We start from the raw sequence: 23,562 nt of genomic DNA on the forward strand, positions 1-23,562 counted from the left end.
TTGATTTTTTAAAATCCGATTTACCAACATTATAGGAAATAGAAAAATGTAGTTTTAAAAGTGAAAAATTTCCATCCCGATTTTAAATTGATTTGTTTATTAGTGTTATGTAGTAGCCTTTTTTTGATCCTTTGCAAACCACGTGACCCCTTAAAGGGCCAAAAACTCAAAAAAGTTGAGAAAGAAAATTCAAAGGTTTAAAAATTCTGAAAGAAAATTCAAAAGTTTAAAAATTCAAAAAGAAATTTCAAAGGTTTAAAAATTTCAGAATCTGATGTAGCAGAAAAACGTCCATTAAAAACGGGCTCAGAGGATGAATGAATGGATGCTTTGAATGGACTCTTAGGGCACTACCACCCCAGCCCGCAAGGGGCGATATCGATCTGTACAGATCGATGCCTCCCCGTCATCGAAGAAGCGTGAGACGTGTTTGTCATGTGTCATGCAGTCTCGCTGGCGGTCAGCTGACAAATCCGTTTCGCTTGTGATGTGAAGTTCTTGTGTTTGGCGCGTCTACCCGCGTTTCTTCGTACTTACGTCGAATGAATGCCACGCTATGCTTCACCCAGGAGGATCATGGCCGTCGTTAACTCGGTTCTGAAGCTGTTGCAGAGGCAGACGTACACCTGTCTGTCTCACCGGTACGGGCTCTACCTCTGCTTCGGGGGACTGGTGTTAATGATTGTTTCCGCCTTTCAGTTTGGAGAGGTGAGGCTCTTCTGTTGATTCGTGTCCAGAAATACCGTCAGTTAGTGTTGGTTTATAGTAAACTGTAGAAAAATCCACCAAACTCCTTTGAGAAAATCTACATTTTAAGGCAATCTGCGTGTAAATGACTCAAACACATTTTAAACCTTAGTTTGAGCATTTCAAAAACACTTCACTTAGTTACCATATGTGATTTTAATATTTCGCACATTAAATTACAAATTAGTACTGTTATTTGTACTCATTTTCATATATTTGTAATTCATTCATCCATGCCATTTTTTTGTGTCAAAAGAGTTATGCTACATTATGAAGAAAATAAACAAACCACGTGCAGCTTCAATGAAACTAGTGTGTTTCCTACCTTTCTGCAGTCATGGTCAAAAAGATGTAAGCGTTGTTGTCCGTAATCATTCCTATATTGAACATTAAAGTTACGAAACTGCTTTACACATGTGAGAAAATCATGATTACAGTTTGATTCCAGGTGAGGTTTTTGCTGATATTCAGGATGAATGAATGCGATCTACTTCTAGGTGGTGGTAGAGTGGAGCCGGGATCAGTATCATGTGCTGTTCGACTCCTACAGGGACAATTTGGGTGGGAAATCATTCCAAAACAGGTAAACTTTAACCCTAAAACAAGTTAATATTTGGTCTACTAATGTCAGTGTTTTACAAAAAAAAAAAAAAAAAAACTACTTTGATGGGGAACAAAACTAATTGTAACATATGTCTTAATATCTGCAAACGTGACAACTTGACAGAACCCCAACCCTGCTTAAATTCATGTAGACCCATCAGAAGAACAGGTCAGAATAAGCTCGGGTCTTGGTTTTCCTTATTGGAATGTTCTTCTCTGCAGACTTTGTCTGCCTATGCCTATTGATGTTGTGTACACATGGGTCAACGGGACTGACTCTGGCCTGCTGAAAGAGCTGAAGGAGGTCAAAGAACAGCTGGAAGAGGAGCAAAGAGCACTGAAGTAGGTTCTCCTCCACCGTCTCCGTCCGCAGCAGAAAAATTCCAGTTGGGGGCGGGACGTGTGATCAAGTGAAGAATAACTTATCACTAAATCACACGTCCCATCCCTCAACGGGACAGCAATGTCTATGAGTGATTGGATATCTGTAGCTGTCCTGTCAGGGACAAGTTATTGACAGTGACACAATATTAAGCGAAAAACATCCCTGGTTTCTATGGAGCTACACTTATGACAAAATGTTATGACTAATTCGGCAGCTCATAAGTTCAGGAAAAAGTGTTTAAAAAAAATCTAACCATCCTCTCTTCTTAACTCAATTTTTAAAAATAAATTATTTAGGGTAAGTTAAAAAACACTTTATAATAATGTTTCTATATATTTTATTATGAAATACAGTAAACCCTTGTTTTTCGCGGGGGTTACGTTCCAGAAAGAACCCGTGATAGGCAAAATCCGTGAAGTAGAAACCTCTATTTTTTTTAACAATTATTATACAATTAAATACTCTATTATACATTGAAATGAAAGAACAAACCATTTTACAGGCTCAAACATTTGTTTCACAAATCAAAGTACTTTAAAAACGTTTTTTTTTTCAACAAATAACGTCTGTACTGTACTGTCAAATAATAATTTAATCATCAATGTGAACAGAAGGCTTCAAATCGCGGAGATTAGCCCCGCCCACCGCGACCCGAAGAATTGGATTAAACTGGTGAAAATTTAAATGATTATGAAAAAAATACAAAGTACAAACAGACAAATAGTGGCTCAGGTGTATTTCAATGCTCTTCAGTCTGAGAAGCTGCAGTGTTTTCTCCTTCTCAAGCCGGCGGTGCAGCTGTGTTTGATCGGGAGAAGAACATAGTGATTGACAGTTGTTGTCGCTCTTTTTCTATGGGTTTTAGAGAAACTTGAAATTGCAAGATGATTTTCATGTACGTAATTTGGAAAGCTGATTTACGTACGTGTACATATTAAACTGCAACATTATTGACGCGCAGGTAGAGAAGAAGCGGAGTGACTTTTTAGCCAATCAGAATGCAGAACACAATGCACGATGCAAATCCGTGAAGTAGCGAAACCGTGAAAAGTAAACCGTGATATTGCGAGGGATCACTGTATATCTAAAAAGAGTTGGATTAAAAATAAGAAAACTAACACCACATCTCCTTTGCTGGTGTCAGCCAAATAGGAAATTAACTTTTCTCTGTCAAGGCCATTAAATTTCTATTTTTAAGGGCTGTCAGTCCATCCATCTAAACCCCATACACTATCTGCTTGGGCTACCTTAACCCTTATGTAGCCAGGGATATGTATATTTCAATCTAAAAAAATGTATAATCTGGTTCCTAAAAATGTTTTTTCCAAAGGGAATTTGATCGTAGTGTTTATATTTTAGTTTAATTCACTAAATAAAAGCCCTAATTTATCTGCAGTGTTAAGTTGTTCGAACATATTTGACCATCTTTTTTGTTCTAGCAGATTATTGCAAATTCCTTTTGATCAAAAAAGTTTTTAACTTACCAAACGGATCCATTTTAACCCTTGCCAACTTCTTTTTTTTCTTGCATACAGGGAACGTCTGGGAAAAAACATGAACAACACAACAGAAGTGCCAAAAGATAGGTAAGTGAGGATGCTCCAAAAACTGTGCAACTTTTGACTTTCCATTGATGCTCTAAATCAGTGGTTCCTAACCCCCAGCCGGCTGATCAGTACCAAAAAAACACAACCTATATTTTTATTTTATAATCTGATTCTGAATTTAGTTTTATTTTGAAAAAGCACTCTCCTCCACATGTTGCTCGGTCTTGTGTAGAAAATCCATCTGCTGCTTTCTTAAAGTGGCTGCGCCGATTTCTAAATAGAAAGCCCAAAGCCTGGAACGTTAACAAAAACAAACCTATTTGAAAATTCTTTGCCAGAAAAGAGCCGGTGAGGCAGCAGAAGAGCCTTTGACTTCAAAATAAAAGAAAGCTTCATGTAATGTAGAAAAACCAGGAACCTTTACTCCAAATATGGACTTGTTGGGACAGTTTTTCTCACAGACCATAATAATAATGCGTAATATTCAGCATCCGGCTGCCAAATGCTATTAAGATACTGCTAATAAAGTTATTTAACAAATTTTTTTTTTAGTGTATTTTTCCGTCCCACCTTTAAAAGTCAGGAGAAGCTGAAGTTGGCGTCTGACATTTTAATGGTTCCTACAGGAAATCTAGCGTACAAATAAAGTTTAGAGCAGCTGCAGATATTTTACACAGGATGAAGATAAACTTTACCCTCAAAAGTTAAGAGAAACTGGAAGCTGCAGAAAATCAGACGCCCTGGTCAGCTTTATGGAGGTCGGTTTGTGAAGATGCTGTCTGATATTAAACCGGTCGGTGGGCTGAAAAAGGTAGGGGACCCCTGCTCTGTAGGTTTTATTTTAGTGCAGTCCATTCAGAAACATTTGAACATAAACTGTTCGTCTTTGAGCTCCTTCCACGTCTGTTTTTCAAGAGTCGTCAGCCTAGAGGGCTTGTTCACACCTCTCTTGAGAAACTGTGTCAAAACAGCAACACTGTGAACCACAAGTAAACTTTGTAACACACAAAAGAAATATAAAAAAAAAATACCGACTCAGAAAGTGAAGCTATGGGATTTTTAAAGCTGCTTTTTAATTTCTGCTGCAGGTATTTCCTGTGAGAACTTGCTTCTGCCTGCTTCTTTTGTGGCTTCCTCTTTGTTTATGTTAACCACCACTAAGAGAGCTGCTAAATGCATCAACTACATTTGCTAAACGTGTGAAAATGAGTATTAGTTGAAGCCCACAGCTGGTGGTTTTATAGGGGGGTGTTGTCGTGGTTGATTCCTATTTGTCTGCAGTGTTAAGCCCGAGTGCCTGCTGTCCCACTGCATCGTGGCGCCCATGCTGGCGCTGGACCCCGCCCTGCCAGCCAACATCACGCTTAAAGAGTTACCGACGGTCTCTGCTTCCTTCTCCGTCGCCAAAGGGCTGATGATCATGTACAAACCCTTCCACCCCCCCACCGCCGTCTCTGTGGTCGTCTTCCAGTCGCAGGCTGACGGTAAAAGATGCACAGAACACCACCAAACGGAACGATGTGTAACCCTTGTGCTATCCTAGGCACTTTAACATTGGGAGTTGGGTCATCTTGACCCACTAGACAGTGTGCTGAACCTTTTTTCTTCAATGATTTGTGATCTTCACTGGTGTCCATGGATTACATGAAGTCTTTCCACCTTTATCCACCTTTGTCATGGTATAGGGAGAACACGTCAATGTAAGGGTGGGGTCATCTAAGATAGCACAAGGGTTAATGACAGAACAGAACTAGAGTTTAGAGAACTGTGATGCATTCAAGTACCTTTAGATTCGTATTGATGAACATGTTTTTGTGAACAAAAATGAGAGGTTTGTCTATAAATTAAAGTATACAAGAATGCTTTTATTTTGATGTAATGTGAAAATACTTTGAGACTAGCTGGAAACTGCAATGGAATGCACTGGCTTATGTAGGCTGAGAATATGTATGTTAGCAGTTTTTCAGAATAAAAGATACTGATGACAAAAATATGACACGACTGGTTGCAAGGTCTACTCGCCAGTGACATATTAAAATAACCTTTTTACCGATTTTTAAAGTGGCTTTTCTAATTTCATTGACATGTGTTTCAATTTGTAATAATTAAACTGCGATTGCTCTCAAGTCAAAATCACACCAACAAATCACTTCATGAATAAACATTTTAAATATCACAATAATTAATAAACAAAAACAAAGAATAAAAAAACATTACATTTTAGAACTTAAAACAAAATTCCAGAAACCAAAACACAATTCCAAAGGGAAAAAGTAACAAAAGAAATGGAAAGGTTTTGGAAAACAAAAGTAATTTCCAGAAATCTTAATGAAATGTAAAACAAATGAAACTAAATAGAAAAGTAGATAGTTTGGGACATCACTGATTGGATAAAGCCCTTAAATTTTTGCCGTTTACGTTTATCAAATGTGTTTTTAATGTTCACATACTAATTAAAGTTGTATGTTAAGGACGGAGCAGTACACATTTACAGCACATCTGAGACTATTTATCCTTTCAAGTTGGAACAAGAGCTCGTCTGGGATGACCTTTGACCTTCAAAATAAAATCCAGCGACGGATTTTTTCTACAAAATAAATCACTGTGGCTGCAAATGTGGACCGAATTTCATTGAAAAATTACAAATAATATTTACAAAATATTTTCATAGCCAATCCGCCAAAAAAAAAAAACAACTCTCATGTGTATCCCGTTTGTTTGTCTACAGCTGATAAAGCCTACACAGATTTGTCTAAAGGAGTCCAGAAATTCTCCGTGTCCAGATGTTACCTGGTAAGTGTGGATATAATGTGATCCTGGTCCTTCGGATTGTAAAACAGTTGCAGAAGGAAGTTTATTGTGTTATCCAGACGACAGATAAAGAGGCTCCAGGTCTGATCCGCATGCAGTCTTTGGCCTATCTGAGCGGCTTCCCCTCATCGTTCAAGGAGAAGGAGCAGCTGCGGGTCAAACTTCCTTCAGTCGTTACCAGCAAGATTAAAGAGGTGAAGCATTTCTGATTCTCAGTATATATACAGACCCTTTCAGTAAAATTAGAATACCGTGGAAAAGTGTCTTCATTTTCATAATTCAAGGATTTTAAAGAAATTAGAACACTTGGAGAAATCTGCCCAAATTTTTCAGAGCATGTATATTTTAAACTGAGTTTCACCAACTAATTATCTACTAAACTTAAAGCATAGGTTCTCCACATGTCATTAAATTGGTTCAGTTCGGCTCAATATGGGGAAGACTTGACAAGCGGCCAGAAGACCAGCATTGATCCCCTCCATAGTCTGGCTAAGCCACAGAAGTTCCTAGCTGGCTGTTCATAGAGCGCTGAGTCCAAGCAGATCAACAGAGAGTCTAATGCAAAGACAAAATGTGTCAGGAGAAGATGCACCAGCAAAATAGACAAATGTGGTCACCAGCATCAAAAAGACACGATTCAAGAACCTGCAGACATCCAGAAAAGTGGAATGAGGTGGAGCTTCAAAACCCACCACATTCAGACGCATTTGGGATATGAGCTACAACTGTTGGGTTCCTCGGGTCAAGCCACTTCTGAGTCTGGGCCAACAGAAGAAATGTCTCAACTGGTCCAAGGTCTTGTTTTCTGCTGAAAGCAAAGTGTGTCTTTCATTTGGGAATCAGGATTTGAAGGAAGACTGGTGAGAAGCAGAACCCAAGCTGCTGAAGGTCCAGTGTGAAATCTCCACAGTCAGTTATGATTTGGGCTACGATGTCCAGCGCTGGTGTTGATAAACTCTGCTTTCTTCCATCCAAAACCACTGTATCAGTCTAGCAGAATGTTCTGGAGGACTTCATGGTTCCTTCTGCTGAGGATCTAGGTGGAGATTCAGATTTCATCTTCCAGCAGGCCCCATATCGAAGTATTAAAGATGATCACATAATTTTGTTGAAGACAGAGATTTTGATTGATTTTGTGAGATCATTATCTGTCTTTAGGTAAATGGCGATTTCTCTAAATTTCTAAAATCCTTTTATTTGTGGGTTTTATGAGCTTGAACCCCAATTTATGTAAAAATCAGCAAATACTCGAGATCAATTAAACATGTATATTCTATGAAAAATTTGCTTCAGTTAATGGAATTACAGAAATAAAGTTTTCCATGATGTTCTAATTCTTTGGAAAGGGTCTGTGGTTGTCAAGCTTCTGCTGTTATCCTGAAAAAAGTGTAATCTATAAATAAATGGAAACGTCTCCTCAGACAGGAAGCGTTTTAGCTTTAAAGCAGCAGGTGGCAGAGTTGCATTGATAGTCGGTTAATATCCACTCCAGCTTTTAATGAACTTTCATTTGACTTGTTTCTGTATATAAACTTTGTTTCATGAAAAAAGTTTTATCTGACTTGCAAAGGAAAGGTTGCATTTCCCCTTTTAAATAATTTTCCTCAAATGTCACTCATGTTTTATTATTCTGTGGAGGCTTTGCAATTATTACTCCTTCAAAGATTGAACTGCAATACACTAAAATTACTGCCTCATCTAAGACTATCCTATTTCTCCTTTGAGAAGCAACACATTGTAGAAATGAGCTTTCTTTCTATTTTAAACAGCTATGCGTGGATAGAGAGTCGATGTTTGGTTCATTGGCTGGCAGCTTGTGCATCTAATAAGTTTCCCTAATCATAGCTTTGCTTTTATATCGAGAGGAAGGAATGCCTCTAATGAGCTGGGATTACACTAAAATATTCCAAGTAAACAATGGCAGACTGGAGCCTCTGGGAGGACGGTCGTCCTGCTCATGACTGCTGTCTTCTAATGAACGGCTGAATTAGATAACTGACACATTTCATAACTGCGACTAGAACGTTTCAATATAGATCAGTTGGATGGTCGTTCAAATTAAAAAAAACAATTTTAGGTTTATCTATCTTTGATTTAAAAAAAAAAAAAAAAAGGAAAACCAAAAATAAAATATTTGACTTTTTGTCCTGATCTTGAGTTTGGGGACATTTGTTTTATTCATAGTTTGAAAAAAAATATATTGTTTCTATCCTCTTTTACCTACACTGTCATTTCTAGAACTTTATTATTAACAAAAATAAAAAGAATAGAAGAAAGAATAGTACATTAATTTCCAAAAAATTTAACATAATTGATAATTTTTTTAATGCCGGCACAAATGAAACAAAATTCAAAATGATTGATGGAAATCACAATGATGGTAAATATAAATTGTTTAGTTGAGTTAGTATGGAGTCCCTAAAGGGACATAGAAAAAAAACAAACATTATTTCTGGTTTCTGGTGCTTACTAGAAACTATTTGGTGCTAGAAACTAGAAATAGAAAAAAAAATATTTTAGTTTCTGGTGGGCACCTGAAACTAACTGGAATGCACTAGAAACTATGAAGTAAGGAAAAATGAGTGCTGTTTTTTACACTTCCATGTCCCTTTCAGGCAGTGTTGGCCAACCCTGGTCCTCAAGAGCCTCAACCCTGCCTGTTTTCTAGTTCTGTCCTATCAACTTGCTGCTGATTAGCTGACTCAAGGAATTCTACATCCTGATTGACTGAATACACCTGCTCTAAGTAGTCGATATCAAGCAGTCCAGGGAGAGCTGGAAACCAGGCAGGGTTGGACTGCCCTGCTTAAGGGGGTCCGTAAAGTTTGCATAACGCAAACTGTAATAAAATAATATTCAGATTTAACCTGCTTTATGTAGAGGCTTTGTAAAAGATTTTTTTTTAAATAGACGTTGTTAGACTAAACAATCATATTAGTCTCAATGTCTGCAATAATAACAGCATTTAACCCACATTTCATCGAACCAGTTGTCCCTAACTGGTCTCCATGTTTGCTTCGTTTGGGTGATGTGACAATAACCAGCGGCATTCGGGCTGTAACCCTAGACGGCGGCGTGGGGGTTTACATTAGACCAACTGTTTTGAGTGGCATGGCGCCAGCCAGCCCGCCGAAAGGTCACCAGGATTTTAGTGACCTCCTCTGAACTATCTCGCTTATTTTACGCCTCCAAGCTGGAAGGAGGTGAAAACGACACGACGTGTCGAGTCCAGGACGGAAAAGATCTGAAGGGATTCTGGGTACACGAGCCTCTGCACAATGAACAGTTCTGGTTTCAAGGTGTTTCCTGGTGTCACTCGGACGCTTCTGTGAAAGGGGGATGATGTGCATACTCTGCAGGGGCCGTCTCAGCAGGGAGAGGTGGCCGGTATTTATAGCCGTTCTTAGATTGAGTGATATGGTGATGAAAAGCTGGAGTACAACTCGGATCAACTGCCCCTGCTATTGCCCATCGAGTCCTGCCCCCATCTGTGTTGATGTGTTTGTATTAGTGTGTAATTAAACGCTTGAAAGAAGGCTGGGCGTGTCCACTAGGTGTCCTCTCTGAACTGTGATTCAAATGTGTTTCTCCACGTGTCTGCATTTAAAAATAGATAGGAAAAAAAAGCAAAAACAGAACTTTTAGTGTTGAAAAATTTAAAACAATCTGGTGCTTGATTGCACATAAAGAAATGCAAAACCCATCAGATATCTTGACAAACCAGTCTCTGTTAAACAAAATGTTGTGTATTTTCTATGTGTTCGTGGATTTAGGCCTCTATAAGGAAATGTAAAACTAACTAGTGGAATTTAGTTTTCTTAAATAAGAGTTGAAATCCTGAAATTCAAGTAAAAAAGTTGTTAGTAAAGATAAAATTATGTAGTAAAAGTCAGAAATCTAAATGGAAAATTACATTTCTAAAAGAAAAACTCTGAAAATATTTGGAATTTTAAGTTTTGATTTGGAAAAAAAAATAATTTGGAGATTTTTGAGACCCAAGAAATTCTTTATGTTACAATCCCCATATCAATGACAAAGCTCTGAGATTGTAGTCATACTTCTGAAAAAAAAGTATTTTTAGATTAAATTCCGATGTTTAAGGAAAGAAAGAGAGAGTGAATCCTTCTGTAGCTTGTTATGAAAGATCTCCAGTGACTGTAGGTCCCCTCAATTTGTTTTTCCTGATGAAAGTTCAAATATGTCAGCATTGTGTGACACATAAAAAGAAAACTGAGAATAAAAGTGTATTTCTGAGTATATACAAAGTTTTGGTGAGACAAAATGTGGTTTTTAAAAAGAGCGTATTTGGGGAGTAGAAAATACACTGAGTGGGTCACAAGCTCCCATCTCCGACTTCTCAGCAACGAGGAAGGGAAGGGGGGCCGGGGTTGCTCTTCACCGAACCCCACCCGCAACTCGGAGACAAATTTAATGAAAATGCCAAACAAATTTTCACAAATCAAGACCATCTGCACAGCGATATCAGAGGTTTGCAACCATTATTTAATGTCAAAATGTCTCCACATTTTGGTTTTATACTTTTAAAAAATGCTTAAAGTCCCACTCCAATCATCTTTGTATCTATTGTAAAAGCGTTCCCAGTGATCTTTTAATTATGTTGTTTTTAGCCAAAAAACCTGTTTTGTTTCCTAGCACATCGTTTCTGCAGAGTGGCACTAATTAATAGAAGTTCGCCTCAGAGTTGTACAAATAAACCCCGTTCCCCCTTCCCGCTGCTGAGAGGTCAGAGCTGGGAGCTTGTGGCCCAGCCAGCATATTTTCTATATAACAAAAACAATCTTAATCAAACTACATTTTTTCATTTGCTTCTGATTCACAATAATTTGAATAAAGAAATACTTAGAAATGCAATTTTGAGCTTAAAAATACCAAAAACAATTTGAAGTGGTTACTTGCATTGGCATCTCTTTTTTTATTATCCAAATTACTGGTGGTGCATTCAAGTGCAGATCCTCCTCTGGGGAATTCTCTGTTAGCTTCAGAAGCATTCTGGTGACAGGTGTGCTGTAGTTAAACTGTGGGGCTAATTGCAGCTCTATTGGCACACGTTGAAACAATTACATAATGCCATAATACTTTATTTTAAAACCCACAACAATAGGAGGATAAGAGGGCACAGAAATGATCTATAAACTGAAGAAGGAATTTCTTTTATTTTGCAAATAATAACATTTATAACCCGGTGACCTAGTCTAGCAAACGTATCAGTATTTTAATATCTGTAATGTGTTTTTAAGAATCTGTTTAAAGTAATATTTTTTGACAAACTTCCTTACAAACCAAATAACTTTATATGATTTTTGTTAATGTGTTAGTTTTGATGCTCAGTTGGTCCTGCACAAGTGTGAGCCTCTCTGAGGCCGCATGCAGACCTCTGCTTTGTGAGTCTTTTGTTAGAGCATTATCAGGACTATAAAGAGAACTGAAATAAAAAAGGCAACGTGATCTGAGGCTCGACTCATCGCTGAGTTTGTAAATCCCAGATAATCCCCCTAAACTAAAAACAGGAGTAGAGGAAAAGTGACAAGTCGAGGCAGAACACGAGTTATTTCTGTGATATGATACATTAAAATGATTTTTCTGTAAAAATCTTTGTAGAAAAATGTTGTTTTTTTAAGTGTGTTTGAATTACCAAAAGATTTTTTTTGCCTTTAAAACCCAGAAGTTTCAGTGCAGTTCTGTTTGTAAATGCAGTGACATCACGGAGGAAGCGTCCAGTGTTAAATATGGAGTGTTTTGATTTGCTGATGGTTTAGACGTGGATTCAAAATCAAATATATAGTCTCACACACCAAACATGCCTTACATTTCTGAGCTGAGATCTGACGCATCTTCCCCCTTGTGACCCCTAACTTTGAATATGAGGTCGGATCATTTTCCGACCAGTCATACGCGTTCTGCTTTGTCACTCTCTTGCTGCACGCTAACGCCACAGCTGTCAAAGTACAGCTTTCTTAAAGGTTCTTTCTCATCTTTACAAGACATTTTTCTTTTTTTAAATCAACAATACGGTTTTTAGGCAAGTATTTATCGTTGCTCTTAAAATTGTCCGTTGCAATATATTGTCACACGCAACAAACATTTTGACAAAATTGTTTTAAGTAAGTACATTTTATTTCTATAGTACCTTTCACAGAACAGGAGTCACAAGGTGCTTCACAAGTTAAAATATGTGTATCTATAAAAAAGCATACACACACCATGTAAAACAATCACCCCAAGCCCTAATAAAAAGTTTCAGTTAAAAGGCTTTGCAAACTAAACTAAAAGGTTTTCAGTTGACTTTTAAAAGAATTTATAGAGTCCAGGGAGCGCAAGGACAATGGGAGCTCATTCCAGAGTTCAGGAGCAACAGCCTGGAAGGATCTGTCTCCTCTGGTCCGGAACCGTGTGTGAGGGACCATCAACAACTACAAGCTTTTTAAACTACATTTTTTTGTGCGCTCTTAATTTACAATAGTTTGGATAAAGAAATACTCAGAAATGCAATTTTACTCTTCATTTTCTTCATATATATCGTCAGAAAAATGCCACAAGAACATGTTAAAACACCAAAAACACTATTTTCGTCAGAGTGGGTCTTTAAGATGTTTTAAGTTTGTTGTTAATTTTGTCTCTTTAATAGTTAGGAACCGATCTGAAGCCCTGCCATTAAATGTATGTTCTACGTGAAACGAGACACGAAAGCTACAGACGTGTAGTTATGTTTGTTCAAAAAGTCATGACTGGCTGCACGGGGATGCAGTGGCTAGCGGTCTCGCCTGGCCTTGGTTCAAATCTTGGTTGTAACCTTTCTGTGTGGAGTTTGCATGTTCTCCCCGTGCATGTGTGGGTTTTTCCCAGGCACTCTGGCTTCCTCCCAAAGTCCAAAACATGCTTCATTTGTTAATTGGTGACTCTAAATAGGTGTGCATGTGAGTGTGTTTGTTTGTGTGAGTGTGTGGTTCTGCAGCAGACTGGTGAACTGTTCAGGGTGTTCCCGGCCTTCACCAAAATCTAGCTGGGTCGGCTCCACCAAAAGACATTCAGCGGGTTCTGAAGATGGATGGTTGGACGGCATAGCTGCCTGGCTTTTTCTCTGCTTTTCATTCTCACTTTTATCTTCGTGAAATCAAATCTTACTCCAATTTTCCGTGTGCTTTTTGTCCCGTCAGTTTGAGTTGTACTCTGAAGCCAGTATCGCTCTGCTCCATCTGAGAAGCCCACAGGATTTCACCGATCTGACCCAGCAGGCTAAGAAGAACCTGACGCTAGATGGGAAAGAGTTAACAGTTAGCCCCGCCTACTTGTTTTGGGACCTCACTGCTATTTCACAGGTACACCCTTCGAAATACAGTTTTCTATTTTATTTATTCATAGGAATTTTAAGGCATAATATTATAATCATATGTAGGTAAATACAACTGAACGGTCTTTACTGAACTAAACGCTTTTGTTTTTTTACAGTCTAAACAAGATGAAGATGTGTCAGCAAGCCGATTTGAGGACAATGAGGAGCTTCGCTATTCGCTGCGCTCGGTTGAGAGACACGCCCCCTGGGTGCGACACATCTTCATCGTCACTAATGGCCAAATACCGTCCTGGCTCAACCTGGACAACCCCAGGGTTACAGTTGTCACACATCAAGTAAGAATTCAGAGTCACAGCATATATTTTTGGCCAAAAATCTGGCTGTTTTAAATAAAATTTGTTCTTTTTGACCTTCAGGATATCTTCTTGAACACCAGCCACCTTCCCACTTTCAGCTCTCCTGCCATAGAGACCCACATCCATCGGATCCCAGGACTCTCCCAGAGGTTTATTTACCTTAATGACGATGTGATGTTTGGAGAAGACGTCTGGCCAGATGATTTCTACAGCCACTCCAAAGGACAGAAGGTGTTCAGACAACAGAAGAAGACTCGTCTTGGGAATCAAACTGGCCGTTCCTGAAATGTTTTGTTCCTTGAATTTAGGTGTACCTGACTTGGCCTGTTCCCAACTGTGCAGAGGGCTGCCCAGGATCCTGGATCAAAGATGGGTATTGTGACAAAGCTTGTAACAACTCTGCTTGTGACTGGGATGGAGGAGATTGCCTGGGTAAGGAGGCAGACAATATTTAAACTGATGAACTTCTGATTTTCATGGGTCACCCTTTACCCCACCTTTTTCCACCAGGGGCAGGCGCGAATGGCCGGTTCCCTGCAGGTGTCGTTGGACAAGGTGGAGGTGGAGGACAGGTGTGGCAGTTTGCCGCTGGTCTGGGAGGCATCGGAGGGACGCTGTACTGCAATCAAGGCTGTGCTAACTCATGGCTGGCAGACAAGTTCTGTGATCAGGCCTGCAATGTGCTCTCCTGCGGATTTGATGTAGGCGATTGTGGCCAAGGTGGGTAAATGGATTTGCTTGTCTTGGACTTTATGTCTAACTGTAGTCTCAACTGCCTTTATGGGTGGATACGGGTCTTTTGCAAGCGAAAAGTAGACAAACCTGTATGGAATACACAGGTGGCCTGCACAAAATATCAAAAACTATAGACCGCTTCGTGAGCCCATAGACTAAAAATATATTAATGCACAGTTTTTTCTACGAGCATTACAGGCTGACATTTTTTCAGAATTCCTGTAGCATGGGAGTCATCGTATCCATTAATCACGGGATTGAGATAAAATACTTATGGAAGCATGAACCAACATATAGGAAAGGTGACAAAAAAAAAAGTAAAGACTGGGCTATTTTTTAGTTTTCTGGTAATAGGTCCACTTGGCTTCTACATGGATTTACGGGTTCTTTTTTGTGGTTTATCCGTGGTTCATTCGTAATATATCTTTGAAAATTTCACGTAAAGATTACAAATTTTCTCACTTTTTCCATGTATATTCAAGTATGACCAATTTTCATTTGTACAATATGCACAAAATGTACGTAGTGTGACATCGCCTTAAAGTCTTGTCTGGCTGACAAAATTGGTCCAGAAAATGTGCATGCACTTTTGATAAACTGGATTTATGCAAAGGTATATTAGATTGAAATTGTTTGTGTGCAGTCGGTAAGGAGCCAGTATGCGCACCTTACTAACAACTAGAGTGCGGTGTCAGGACCCTATGCAACAGCATCACTTGTATGTCAAAAGTGCGTTCAACTTCAAATAGCCTTACAAATACTTTACGATACATTTTACACACATAAATTTTGTACGTTCTATTTACTCAATGAGCCTTAAGGTGGCCGTACAATCTCTTCAGATTCAGATGCGGCCGCTCCTCTCAATGACCCTTTACCGGCACGGACAACTCCAAAAACCGGCAGCACCCATAAGGGTGCACGTGACAAAGGCCTTAGGTTTCATCATGCGAATGCTCATGGTTCTGAAACGTTCACTGTTTTGTTGATTTGCAGAGCACTTTGGAGAGCTGCACCGTGTCATCCTTCGCAGGAACCAGACTCTGTACGTTCTTCCTCTGGGAGAGACCAAACCGTATTTCAGCTTTGAGAAGATAGCTCGCCGAATCTCCGAGGCTCACGTCAGCGACAACCCAGTGGTCCGCCACACATCCGTTGCCAACAAGTGGAAGACCATTCACCTGCTGATGCACCCCGGCCACAACGCCACCCAGATCCAGTACAACATCACCTTCCAGAGAGACGATGAGACCGAGTTTGTGATGAGCTTTAGTGTAGCTGTCGACACACGGGAGGTTTCTCCAGCCAATGCATCCGACACCGCCAGCAAAGAGGCCGGTAAAGAGGCCACACCGCCCTCCACTCCTGAGCCCGTCTTCCCGTTCTCAGATATCCCCAAGGAAAAACAAGGACCACATATAAAGAGGAGACATCCCGTTGAACCCGAGGCTGTCGTAGAGGTCCCGTCTTTAAACGTGTCCCTTTTACCTGCTGTCGTTCGCGGTGAGCTTCAGAAGCTGGAGGAAAAGCTTTTGTCCGGTGACATTACTGTGAAAGGTTATAACTTCACCAAGGCTGAACTTCTAAAACCTTTTACATTCCTGGCTGAAAAGCAAGAGCGCATCCGCTTTCAGGGAAACCCCAATAACGATTTTAAAGAAGTGCAGCTGAAGGGAAAAGTTCCCACAGAAGCTGGAAATGTTTCTAAACAGTCAAAGAAGGAAAAATCCAAGAAAGCTGTGGGTAAACCGAGCACTCCTCTCATTCCTGTCAACATTGATGGCAATTTGAACGATTTTGTAAGTCCTGCAGTCGAGAAACCCAAGACTTCCAAACTTTTAAGCAGCATCTCCCAAAAGAAAAAAGCAGAGATTGGGAGTGAGGCGGCCAACGCTCCTCCGGTCAGACGGAGGCTCCAGCACTTCATCTCCTCAGACCGAGGCTTCCTGCCATGGGAGAGAAGGAAATATTTCCAGTCCTTACTTGAGGCAAGAACATGTAAAAGCTTCAACTGTAACGCTTTTGTCAGGAATTTTTCTGACTCAAAGTGCCGTTTGTGTTGATGACTCCACAGGAGGAAGAGCGTCTTCAGAGCGAGCTGTCGTATCAGACAGATCCTGCTGCTACGTGGCGAAAGCTGCAAGACACCTTTGCTGATTCGCTGCGCTACGTCAACAAGCTGCTCAACAGCCAGTTTGGATTTGTGTCCCGAAAGGTCCCAGCGCACATGCCTCACATGATAGACCGTCTCATCATGCAAGAGCTGCAGGACACGTAAGAAAACCTTCATTTAAGCCTAAATAACTTAAGCAGCAAAGTCCTAGGAATGCTCCACGCTTTCTTCTTTTAGATTCCCGGAGGAGTTTGACAAGACGTCAGCCCACCGTGTTCGCCACTCTGAGGACATGCAGTTTGCTTTCTCCTACTTTTATTTCCTCATGAGCGCTCAGCAGGAGCTCAACGTCACAGATGTGTTTGATGAGATCGACACCGATCACTCGGGCGTTCTGTCGGACCGCGAGATTCGAACTCTTGCTACGAGGATACACGACCTTCCTCTGAGCCTCCAGGTCAGCCCTAACTGAAAAAATTACCCCCCCCCCCCCCCAAAAAAAAAAAAGTGTTTATTTTTTAAATTTTTTTGGTGTTTGTAGGACTTGACTGGTCTGGAACAGATGCTGATCAACTGCTCTAAGACACTCCCAACTAACTTGACTCAGCTCCACCTGGTCAGCCCCACTCAGGAAGCCTATTATGATCCGAGCATGGTAGGTAACAACGCAAAAGGATTTTTTTGCACAGAATTTTGACATTTCAGTCCTTAAAATAATTTTAGGAGCCAAATGAAATGATTTATTCTTACGACCTACAGCCTCCCGTCACTAAAGGCCTGATTCTCCACTGTAAGCCTATCACCGAACAGATACACAAAGCCTTCAAAGACCAGAATAAATACAAGTGAGACCCAAAAACCTGTTGTTATTATAAAGGAATGATTATTGCTCTCCGAATTAGCTCTGATTATTGTTTTATTTAGGTTTGAAATAATGGGAGAGGAGGAGATAGCTTTTAAAATGGTGCGAACCAACGTCTCCCACGTGGTCGGACAGCTGGACGACATCCGAAAGAATCCCAAGTGATGAGAGATTTAGCGTGTTTTAATCGCAGTTAGTATATATCACTGACTACTTTTTCTTTTTTTATCCGACACCAACAGAAAGTTCATATGTCTGAACGATAACATTGACCACAGCCATAAGGATGCAGCCACAGTGAAAGCAGTGCTGAGGGATTTCTATGAGTCCATGTTCCCGCTGCCGTCCCAGTTTGAGCTGCCCAGAGAGTACCGCAACCGGTTCCTGCACATGGAGGAGCTCCAAGAATGGTATGCACTTCAATATTTCCAATATTTAGATTTAGATGCTCAGCATCTCTAAAATTCTGCTTTTTGGGAGAGAAGTTTGTAGATATTTGATGAGACATTTTAGGTTTTTACAAAAGTAAAAACGATTTTGACAAACACTTTCTTTCCTATAATCCAGTCTTTTTTTATGCAGTTCATTTCTAACGTTTCTGATTTATGTGATAGTTTAGGCTATTTTGTCTGCAGGTAGAAGATATTCCTAACATTTATCTAATAATTATATTTTGTAATATGTTTCTTTTAGACAAATTTTTGGTAAATCTTTCCTAAAAACATTAAAATCTTTGGCATAACCGTTAAAAATAAAAAAAATAATTACAATTACAAAAAATAGCAAAATTAGAGAAGTAACAATGTAATTGCTCAAAATGTAGAGTTTGATTGTTAAAATACTAAAACAACCCTTCATTTTGACTACCGTACATTTTAAGGTAAATCCTAAGGTTTTTAAAAAATCTGCCTTTGAAATTGACCCAAGAAGAAATTATTTGCAAGGATTTAATTTTTTTGCATTATAAAGAAACTGTCTTTTGTTTGGGTCTTTAAAATCCCTTTCAAAGTTGTATTTACCGGTTTTCCCTAAAAAGTTTTCTGAACATGGGGGGGGGGGGGTATAAATTAATCATAAACTCAAACTCTACGGGTCATTGTTTACACTATAGCTTTAAGTTTTCTAGATGATAGTCCAAACACGCCACTTGTCAGGTTTACTTTATTCAAACAGATGTGAAATAAATACTTTTCCAGAAACTATGAAGAATCTGTGTAATTTATTTAAAATATTGATTATTGTGCATTTTTCTAAGCTTACATTGTATATTTTTTTATTATGTAAACATTTAGTCAACATCTGGAAATCTGAATAGATGGATTTGAGTCTAATTTTGGTTTGAAAAATGAAAAGACTTATCAAAGAAATAATCTTTTTTTTTTTTTTTTCATGTGTGCTACTGGATATGTGTGCAGAAATGTTGTAGTGGTGAAGGTTGTCTGCCCAGACCTCAACGGGTTTTTTTTTTTAACCCTGGAGAACCCATAGGGTCAAATTTGGCCATTATTCTGATTTTTTATTTATTTATTTTTTATTTTTCTTCTTTTAGCTGCTGTTAATCACTACTTTTCAAAAACGAAAAAAAAAAAAAAATCAAATTACCTTTAAAAGCCCAGAAGAAAGTTTGTCTTTGGTTCTCCAGGGTTAAGCTTAATTAGCCAAATTTCCAGGTCATCCTGTTGTCTTAAAGCAGATTAGGAATGTCCTTTTGCCCCCTTGGTGACCTCTCTGACCCCTCACATTTCGAGAAATTAAGCAGGATTTACATCCTTCAAACCAACCATGTTTAGATTCAGAAGCAGGGCTTTAAATTTAGACTGGGCTGTGGGATAAATATACCATTATGACACAGCTTAGAGGTTTCTGGTGCTCCTTCTTTTCTTTCCATTTCCTCCTACATCTGAGTTTGTGGTGACAGACACAAGGTGTTGGGTGATGTCACTTTGTCACCCTCCTGCCCCTGCTGCCCTCCTGCATACTTCTTTCCCTCATTGCATCACTCCAGTTGGCGTGTGTGTTTAACCGAGACGCGCCGCCATCCTCCTTCCACCCGAGGAAGCACAGGTCTCTGTGTTTAACGACGTGTCACAGATGGAGATCGAAGTAACTGAGATGTTTTGTTCTTCAGGCGCGTGTATCGCGACAAGCTCAAGTTCTGGACCCACTGTGTCCTGGTGACGCTGGTTGTCTTCACTGTGATGTCCTTTTTTGCAGAGCAGGTCAGTTTCCATCGCCTTCCGCCTCATTGCACATCCTCCGTTCCATGATTCACTCCTGAGCTATGATCGTTGTTTGAGGGGTCCTCTGTCTCATGTGTCAAACCAAAGACCTTCAGTATTTGTTTATGAAATGCAAAACCTGACTGTCTTTGTTGACTTCAGTTTTTTTTATAATGTTCCAAGTTTAGATCGACGTCCAACTGGAAAAATATTATGAGCTTTCAGACACTAAAACTGACTTTCCTGTCACTTTCCCTCAATGATACTTTGAAACCCGGTAAAAAAAAAAGGGAACACTTGTTAAGGAAATACTATCTGACTCAGGCTTGACAGTGAGCTGTAGCGAGCCTCCATATTCTAATCCAAAGGTCTCTGGTTTCTCCTCAGCCGTTTTAAAGAAAGGTTAACAATTGAAGTGACCTTAGAAAAATCTCTGCTGTCAGCAGGAGATGTGCCGCCATCTGAGGAGTCTGGCTGCTGCTGGTCTGCTTGTAGATTAAGGGGATCAGAAGTGTCGTCACTCGAGAATAAAAAAAGTTTTGGTCTGCTGCTTTTAAAAAAAACGTTTTCTTACTTTTTGAATCGCAAGTAAATGAAAATGTATTTATTTAGGGACAAGAAAAGGAACACTATTCCCTTTTGGGTAATTATTACCTTAAATTAAATAACTATGGATGCTGCAGGAAAGAAAAACTTATTTGGTTTTGTGTTTTTCTCTTCAGTGGACATGAGTTTGGGATGCAGCCAGCCTTTCTGGTTTAAAATAAAAGATCCACTGCTTCAAAGTAACTAGCGATGAGACTGGAGCTTCAAACCCCACTCCAATGAAGATTGTGGCCTGTTTTGGGGGACCTACTGTATAATTAAGAAAAACAGGCTTAAAATTGTATTTCTGAGTGTTTAGTTCTTTATTAAAATTGTTTTGAATCAGGAGCAGGTGAAAAAATGGCGTTTGAAAAAGATTGTATTTGTTATGTAGAAAATATGCTGGGTAGGCCACAAACTCCCTGCTCCGCTCCATGCTGATGCATCCTCTTGTAGGCGAATAGATCTATGTACATCTTTGTTTTCCTCGGCCGAGCTGGAATCTGGCTGGATGGCTCTGATATTACTCGACCATTTTTATTTTTTTTTGCACCAATAATGTTAGGTTTTGGTTGTGAGGGGCTGTTAGCTAGTGGGAGAGCATGTAAACGGAAAGCTCTCAGTTATGAGTGAGGGGAAGCGGGGGGCGGGGACTTTGAACTTTTCCTAATCGGACTGCATCATTAGAAAAAGTGATGCTTTGTTTTTGTTTATGTTTATGTTTACATGTCGGCTGTACGTGACTAGAGTACAAAGATTGTCTTATGGGTCATTTTAGACCTGAGAATTACAAAAGCATTTGAATACCAGAAAAGTTCCACACACAAACTATCTAATAAGAGATAAACACACAGATTTAATTTCAATGAAGTTACTTTATTTCGGGGCTTTGGTAGGGGGGGTGATTTTTTTTTTTAACCTGTAGGACAGGGGAGCAAACAGAATGTTAAGACGCCATAAACAGAAGCAATTGGAAATAAACTAACATATTCTAAAACCCTATCATGAAACTTGTTTTTTTTGTCACCAGAAAAATATTATTGGATGAAGCCATATTGCAAAACCTTCTCTTTTTTTATTGACTCTGCAATTCTTTAAGTCGTTTCTTCTTCTTTTTCCTCTTTTTGCAGCTCATCTTGCTAAAGAGAAAGCTGTTCCCAAGACGCAGAGTGACTGGCAACCCTGAGCGGGTGTGAAAGAGGAAGACCGTCTTCTCTGTTATGAAATTCACCCTTCTCTCTTTTTCTGAGTGGATCCAAACTTGTTTTCATTGCGGAAACGGGAGGCAAAAGTCCTGCATTCAGGGTTGATTCAGAACAAACTGAGGCTCCTGTCAGACTGAGACGGTTATAGCTGGGTTCTGGCAACTGAAGGAGAAAAAAACCAGACAGAAAGTCCATCTAAATCTCTTTTTTTTCTTAACAGGGACCGTTAGAAAATACTTCTTGCATCCTCTTTTCTCCTGTACCGCCTTTATAATCCGGCTTACAAATGAACTTTTAAAGCTGTTGCAGGAGATTTTTTTTTTAAATTTAAAACTCCACAAACTGCAGCTATATTTTTAGTGGTGCCAACCAATGAGTGTTTATTTTTCTTCCTTTTTTGGTCATCAAATATATTGGAGTAAAAAAACAAACAAAAATAAAAAAATATTCCACTTTTGAATTTTTTTTGATATTTTTGAACTGTTAATTGGAGCACCATTTTTAGGTTTTAGGGTTCATTTTAAGACATGGATAGGAATCATTTGCCTTTTTTCAAAAACAAGATGACTTTAAGTGCCTTCATTGTCTATTCCTTATTGTTTTTAGTGCTTTTTCTTAGTGACGTCTTAAACACGTCTGTGGGTTTACAATAAGAATGAATGGGCATCAGAATAATTTGAGGATTATTATTAAAATGGTACAGATGTGATTGTTTGAGCTACACGTATTAGCCGCCTGCATGTGTGTCCCCGTGGGACTCGACGGGCTCGCTGCTGTCTGAAATTCAGACCTCCTCAGCATGTCCTGTAACTTATTTTGATAGTATTATTGTGACAGCACCTCTTCTGAATGCAGGAATGTAGAATTGTCCTCATAAATTGCTTGCCATGTGTTTGAAAATGTCTGTTTTTGGAGAACGACTACGAGAAGCTGTCAGCATCTGGAAACAATGGTTTGAGGTGAAGGATCTGTCACTAATGTCAAACGTGAGGCAGGCGAAAGCCTGCGTCTGGAAGTGAGGTTTCCTCGTGTTTCATCTAAATGGAATAAATGTCATTTGGGTTATTCAGCCTGGTGTTTTCTTAAACCTTTATGATCGCACTAACGATTTTTATTCTAGGAGGGAGGGAAATGTGTTGCCACACTGATATATATGAGGGTGTGTGGTTTTGTGGTTCTGGGATGGATTGGCGAGCCATACAAGGTGTAAACCCTGCCACCTGACATTTGCTAGGATAGTCACCAGCATCCCGTGACTCAGATGGGGATGAAGCAGGTTTGGAAAATGGGTGGATGTATTCTGTTACCACTCTTTTTCTGTCAAATTTCAAAGTTTCAAATGACTTTATCATGCTGTAAGGGTTCAGCGCACTTTGATTTCAAGAAATGAAAGAGAGAAACCAGTTTGTTCGTTTCTTATTCTCATTGACTTCCGACAACTTTCCTTGGTAAAAAGTTACGTCATATATATGTAAAGGTCACTGTACTGTTTTTATCGGGTCTTTCCAAATCTGATTTTAGCACCAATGACAATAGAAACACATAAAGCAACTTGTGTGGAGCTTTTTTTCAATTCAATTAATTCATAAAGTGCCAATTTGCAACCACAAGGCATTAAAGAAAGAGCAAGAAACACCAAACCAAACTAAGAAATGCTATAAGTAATAGTATTAACATAATTACATTTAAAAACCAAATAAAAAAGGGAAATGTTGCATGTGTACAAGTCATTTCAAAAAGGAGAGCTCTTAAAAATGGGATTGAAAGATTTAACCCTTGTGCTATCCTAGGCACTGTAACGTTGGGAGTTGGGTCATCTAGACCCACTAGACAGTGCGCTGAACCCTTTTTCTTCAATGATTTGTGATCTTCACTGGTGTCCATGGATTACATGAAATCTTTCCACCTTTAACCACCTTTGTCATGGTAGGGAGAACACATCAATGTAAGGGTGGGGTCATCTAAGATAGCACAAGGGTTAATGGTGAAGCTTGAATAGTCTGTAGTCTTTGGGCCACAGACATCTTGCATGGTTGGGATGACCTGGGACCATGTGAAGAGACCCCAGATCCAAGACACCGA

General features: G+C 39.4%; 1 protein-coding gene across 1 annotated transcript; it reads left to right on the plus strand.

Annotated features, from left to right (window-relative positions):
- Positions 1–376: 376 nt before the first annotated feature.
- gnptab (N-acetylglucosamine-1-phosphate transferase alpha and beta subunits) lies at positions 377–22,549 on the plus strand. Its single transcript, XM_004083185.4, has 21 exons — positions 377–708; positions 1,245–1,330; positions 1,573–1,692; positions 3,271–3,321; positions 4,564–4,766; positions 6,011–6,075; positions 6,153–6,287; positions 13,269–13,430; positions 13,561–13,740; positions 13,822–13,992; positions 14,070–14,193; positions 14,272–14,481; positions 15,493–16,484; positions 16,571–16,770; positions 16,847–17,066; positions 17,151–17,264; positions 17,369–17,454; positions 17,534–17,632; positions 17,714–17,881; positions 19,600–19,690; positions 21,406–22,549. Exons 1-21 carry the CDS (start codon positions 547–549, stop codon positions 21,469–21,471), a joined length of 3,705 nt encoding a protein of 1,234 aa, XP_004083233.1. The 5' UTR covers positions 377–546; the 3' UTR covers positions 21,472–22,549.
- The last annotated feature ends 1,013 nt before the right edge of the window (positions 22,550–23,562 follow it).

The sequence above is a fragment of the Oryzias latipes genome, chromosome 23 (assembly GCF_002234675.1).
Source record: "Oryzias latipes chromosome 23, ASM223467v1".
NCBI lineage: Eukaryota > Metazoa > Chordata > Actinopteri > Beloniformes > Adrianichthyidae > Oryzias > Oryzias latipes.